This window comes from Phalangium opilio, unplaced genomic scaffold (genome assembly GCF_054372755.1).
Source record: "Phalangium opilio isolate 3A_F unplaced genomic scaffold, DU_Popi_V2 ptg000031l_1, whole genome shotgun sequence".
In the NCBI taxonomy this organism is placed as follows: domain Eukaryota; kingdom Metazoa; phylum Arthropoda; class Arachnida; order Opiliones; family Phalangiidae; genus Phalangium; species Phalangium opilio.
Genome location: NW_028324158.1, coordinates 3,760,456 through 3,765,908, shown reverse-complemented (window position 1 = coordinate 3,765,908; position 5,453 = coordinate 3,760,456). Strand labels below are relative to the sequence as shown.

Below are 5,453 nucleotides of genomic sequence, written 5' to 3'. Positions count from 1 at the left end.
TGAACTCTGAAGTAAATCGGTCAGGCGGATGTAGTTTACGACAGCCGCCGAGTCCTTCACCATCAATTCTTGCATCTTCACAGGAAACCTTATTTTATCTAGCCATATTTGAAAACAACCACTTTCCCACAAGGCCATAATTCTATATCACAATTTTATATCACAAAAGTTACTATAAATGTCCGTAAGGGGAGAAGCAAGGGTACTGGGAGAGCTCAGGAGTCAATGAGACTCATACTTACACCCAGTTAAACTGTCCTTGACAAGTGAAGTTCTTTTGAAATGCAATGGCTGTATTCAATCCAAGAAGCGGTTCTGATACTTCTCGAATTTTAGACGGAGGGTACCCGTCCTTGAGTAATCTAAGCTCCATTCGAAGCCGAGAGTCAGCCGTGGTAATGCGTCTGGCGTAGATGTCCGCGTAATCCGTTTCTCTCCTTGGTCTAATCTCACTCACTCGACGAAAAATGTCTCCATATGATTTCGAAGGCTGAATGTAATTGCAATAGAGCAATTGCATTGACACGAATCCTAATTATCAAAATATAAAATTCAGTTACCATTTTTGCTATGTCATTTATGAGAGAATTGTGTTCAGGAATGAAAAATTTCATGGTTCCCAATCTGAGAAGTGATGCTAAGTCGTCTAGAGAATTTATACTCTGTTCGCTAGAGACGCTAGTTGAAGCTTTCAGTGCATTTCCGTAGTGAACAGTTAATATTGTGCAAGACATAACCCATGAAATTACGATTAATGACGCCGGTTGTTTAATCTTCTGTATATCAACACCTAAATTTAAGAACACTTTCTATATCAAAACAAAATTTGGGATTATTTATAAAATTTGAAGTACATTGTCTCGCTGCAATTCCAAAGACAAGCATAAAACCGTGAAATTTACTCTTTATTTCAGCACCCGAAAAGATATAAATTAGCATCAAAACTAAAATTGCACCAGCCAGTACTGCTATCCAAACCTAAAAATAAAAATTAACTATATTTTCAATCAACGTGTTTAATAATAGTTGTTAGACTTACGTCAATTTGAAATGGGCTCAGAAAGAAAAGGGGTGGCTTAGTTGAAACATCTTTAACACCAACAAAGAAGCTCATAGTGTCCTTGATATATGGTACACTGAAGTCAACTACGGACCTTCTTTCCTTAGTCACAGTAAGTGCTGACAATGCAAAATCGGCTTTCTACCAGAGAAAATTTAAAATATTAAAAATCTAAATGTTATTTTATTTTTTCAATTACTTACTTTGGAACTTATATGTCCGACTGCACCAGTCCACGTATTGTTTGGTAACATTCTGCCGTAATGGGGAAATTTGGTCTCGTGAAGATCGTACCTGTAAGTATATGAAATCAAGAACCCATATAAAAGTGAACGTTCAAAAATAGACTGTAGTGACAAGGCTCCCTAGATTATATCTAAGAAGCCTTGGTAGTGCCTTCGTTCAGGCAGGTTTCTTCCTTCTGTTTAAGGTTTACAAATAGCCAAAATTCTTTACGTAAAGTTGATGGTTTTGGCAAGGCTGTTTAAAAGATTTGCTTCAATTCCGCTGATAATTGGTTCACCGTTAGGTAATCGTCCACATACTTGGAAGTATTGACTCTGTAGTAAAAAGAATACAATTTAATATCAAAAATATTATAATAAAGCAAAACGCCCAATAGTACCTCCATAAAAGTTAATTTAATTCTTCTACCAGAACAACTAAATTCTCTCCTTTCGGTCATCATAGAGGTATTTAAGTCTACTTGGTTTTAATTTCAATATATATCATACAAAATATTCCAAATCCAGATATTATTGTTGTACGTATTTCTAATAACGAACTAATAATAATGCATGGTTCAATATCTTTGTTGTAGCTAGTCATGGAACACGAATGGCGTGTAAAAGTCACATTTATTCGAGAGAGAATTCGAGCAAATCAACGGTAATCGTGAACAGAAACTTTTTTCCGCCCAACTAATGGAAACCAAGTTAACCCTAAACTCTCCCTATTAATGATTTAGATTATATATTTATAAAGTTTAGTTTACTTTCGCGCAAACAAAATATACCCTTCACTTTCACAAGCAAAAATAAGGTCGAGAGAACCGTGGGAACGCAATCTTAACCATTAAAACCTTTGCCTAGAAACACTGAGAAAGAAAATACTATGTTTATTCAAAAATAATTAACTCTTATTAACCATGAATTTATTTATTAACATGAATATATATGTGCATTGACTAGTTAAACTACATATTCAGGGATGGGAGGGGCTTAGTTTGCTTGACGTCAGTGAATTTTCGGCGGTTTGTTTTTAAAGCTAAAGCTCTTGCCATGCGAAAGGCTAATTATGCTTGTAAATTGATCAACTACCGCATTAATTTACCTCCAACAGCAGAAAAAACCAACATCATCAATTCTCACGAATTCAAATGTTAGTAGTTTATTTTCAACCGTTACATTCATTTTCTTAATGGCCAAGGCCTAGCACTTTACCAACAGTTTTCAGTTTCAGGAAAAACATTGCAGGCAGTTATGTTTCATTTAAAAGATCAAAATCACCTTCGGGCATCGTGTTGAGATATTTTTTCACGTATCGGCGATTATTTGTAATATACAGTTGACGCAGTTTGGTAAACCTTACCGAAAATTGTATCCCTCATACAATTTTGTTAAACTGGTCGTCTGCTGTTCGAGCTTCCAGGTGTCTCGATTTTGATTGGCTACCGCGATGACGTTAAACACGTATGTAATAGAAAGGTCCCTCCCATCCCTGAATAACATGATAGAAAGGCTAATGATACACATGTATATTCATGTTAATAAATAAATTCATGTATTAACTCATTAAGTTTTAACTTTCAAATAATGTATTATAAAATAAAAATAATCCCTCGAATATAAAAGTACTTTAACCACGATTATTTTTTTGGTCCGAAAACCAAAATTCAAACATACTTAATGACCTAGAGGTGGCTATTTTGGCCATCTTATAATGAAAAACTTCTACGCCCGTTCTATAAGCTATATTCTTTCCCTGCGTGTTAATTCTTTTTCATGCGAGAAATCCATTGCAAAACAACATAATCGTTAGTACTTCAGCGGATCGATTCCCCATGATAAAGTTTAAAGGCTTACCACAAATTTGCTCTTGTATATTATTTATTCATAAGACTTAGTTGAAATGTAATAAATAACAATCACGCAGTCAGCGCTAAAAAAATCCACAGACGATTGACATTGAAATTAGTTTTCATCTGTTATGATACTAAGAAATTTTAATAATCCATAGTATGTTTTTTTGGCCTAGATATGGTGTTGATAAGCAAGTGATAGCTTAGGTACACGTACAATGAAATCATTACAATTATGCTTAGTTTCTAATTTCGGGATATATATTTAAATTTTGTTATCAATATTTTGATTGCACGAACTGTTATTGATTTTACATTTTTTGTTGATTTCTTAATGTAGTTTTATATTTGGTTGTTTTGCTTAGATTTAATAATTTAAATCTTATTTCATGATTTATTCTTTGATTTTCGGATTAACATTTTAAAATTTGAAAAGTTTTTTCAGTTTCATTTCTCCAGTTTTCATTCTTTTAATGATGGCTTTCCAGAATGACGGAGGTCTCATTAATAGCCATCGGTATTAAACTTTAACCCTGAATCGATTAGCATGATTTGGACAGTTGAAATATGATGATGAGAATGCAAATAATATAACTGAAGAACAATAACTCCAAGGTACTTCGTAAATCGGTCAGGCGAATGTAGTTTACGACATCCGCCGAGTCCTTCACCATCAATTCTTGCATCTTCACAGGAAACCTGATTTTATCTAGCCATATTTGAAAACAACCACTTTCCCACAAGGCCATAATCCTATCATAAAAATAGTTTTATATCACAAAAGTTACTATAAATGTCCGTAAGGGTAGAAGCAAGGGTACTGGGAGAGCTCAGGAGTCAATGAGACTCATACTTACACCCAGTTAAACTGTCCTTGACAAGTGAAGTTCTTTCGAAATGCAATGGCTGTATTCATTGCAAGAAGCGGTTCTCCTACTGCTCGAATTTTAGACGGGGGGTACCCGTTCTTGAGTAATGTAAGCTCCATACGAAGCCTAGCGCGAGCCGTGGTAATGCATCTGGCGTAGATGTCCGCGTAATCCGTAGGTGTGAGTGGTCTAATCTCACTCACTCGTCGAAAAATGTCTCCATATGGTTTCGAAGGCTGGATGTAATAGCAATAGCGCAATTGCATTGACACGAAGCCTAATTATTAAACTTAAAAATTCAGTTACCATATTTGCAATGTTATTTATGAAAGAATGGTGTTCAGGAATGACAAATTTCATGGTTCCCAATCTGAGAAGTGATGCTAAGTCGTCTAGAGAGTTTATACTCTGTTCGCTTGAGACGCTAGTTGAAGCTGTCAGTGCATTTCCATAATAAACAGTTAAGATTGTGCAAGTCATTACCCATGAAATTACGATTAATGACGCCGGTTGTTTAATGTTCTGAATATCAACACTTGAAATTAATAACACGTTCTATATCGAAACAAAATTTGGTATTTTATAAATTTTGAAGTACTTTGTCTTGCCGTAATTCCGAAGACAAGCATAAAACCGTATAGTTTACTCTTTATTTCAGCACCCGAAATGAAATAAATGAGCATCAAAACTAAAATTGCACCAGCCAGTACTGCTATCCAAACCTAAAATTAAAAATTAACTATATTTTCAATTAAGGCGTTGACTAATAGGTGTTAGACATTAAATTGAAATGGGCTCAGAAAGAAAAGGGGTGGCTTAGTTGAAACATCTTTAACACCAACAAAAACGTTCAACGTGTCCATGATATATGGTACACTGAAGTCAACTACTGATCTTCTTTCCTTCGTCACAGAAAGTCCTGACAAGGCAAAATCGGCTTTCTACCAGAGGAAATTTAAAAAATGAAACATCTAATTAATTTTTCTATTGCTTACTTTGGAACTTATATGTCCGACAGCACCAGTCCACGTATTGTTTGGTAACATTCTGCCAAAATGGGGAAATTTGGTCTCGTGAAGATCGTACCTGTAAATATATGAAATCAAGATCCCATATAACAGCGAACATTCAAAAATAGACTGTGGTGCCTTCGCCCAGGGTTTCTTATACTGTTTAAGGTTTAAAAATAGCCAAAATACTTTACGTAAAGTTTATGGTTTTGGCAAGGCTGTTTAAAAGATTTGCTTCAATTCCGCTGATAATTGGTTCACCGTTAGGTAATCGTCCACATACTTGAAGGTAATGGCTCTGAAGTAAAAAGAATAGAATTTAATATTTAATAAATTATGATAAAGCAAAATAAATCGCAATATTACCTTCATAAAAGTTAGTTTAAATCTTCTTCCAGAACAACTAAAATCATTCCTTTCGGTCATCATAAAAA

The 5,453-nt window shown here is 34.7% G+C and overlaps 2 protein-coding genes across 4 annotated transcripts; both read right to left on the bottom strand.

Annotated features, from left to right (window-relative positions):
- Positions 1–222: 222 nt before the first annotated feature.
- On the bottom strand, positions 223–1,899 carry LOC149690082 (glutamate receptor ionotropic, delta-1-like). The gene is made up of 7 exons (XM_089869601.1): positions 1,686–1,899; positions 1,517–1,620; positions 1,264–1,354; positions 1,040–1,201; positions 855–978; positions 561–790; positions 223–490 (listed from the first exon to the last, which is right to left on the bottom strand). Exons 1-7 carry the CDS (start codon positions 1,746–1,748, stop codon positions 239–241), a joined length of 1,026 nt encoding a protein of 341 aa, XP_089725727.1. The 5' UTR covers positions 1,749–1,899; the 3' UTR covers positions 223–238.
- Positions 1,900–3,150: 1,251 nt separating this feature from the next.
- On the bottom strand, positions 3,151–5,453 carry LOC149690081 (glutamate receptor ionotropic, delta-1-like). Of its 3 annotated transcripts, XM_089869613.1 has the most exons (8): positions 5,386–5,453; positions 5,214–5,317; positions 5,005–5,095; positions 4,789–4,950; positions 4,608–4,731; positions 4,316–4,531; positions 3,998–4,245; positions 3,151–3,893 (listed from the first exon to the last, which is right to left on the bottom strand). In XM_089869613.1, the coding sequence occupies exons 1-6, from the start codon at positions 5,446–5,448 to the stop codon at positions 4,524–4,526; spliced, it is 552 nt and encodes a 183-aa protein (XP_089725739.1). In that variant the 5' UTR covers positions 5,449–5,453; the 3' UTR covers positions 3,151–3,893; positions 3,998–4,245; positions 4,316–4,523. The 3 variants fall into 3 exon arrangements, with proteins under 3 accessions (XP_089725739.1, XP_089725738.1, XP_089725737.1); XM_089869612.1 differs by lacking the exons at positions 4,608–4,731; positions 4,789–4,950; positions 5,005–5,095; positions 5,214–5,317; positions 5,386–5,453 and having other exon boundaries at positions 3,151–3,274; positions 3,760–3,893; positions 4,316–4,540; XM_089869611.1 differs by lacking the exons at positions 4,608–4,731; positions 4,789–4,950; positions 5,005–5,095; positions 5,214–5,317; positions 5,386–5,453 and having other exon boundaries at positions 4,316–4,540.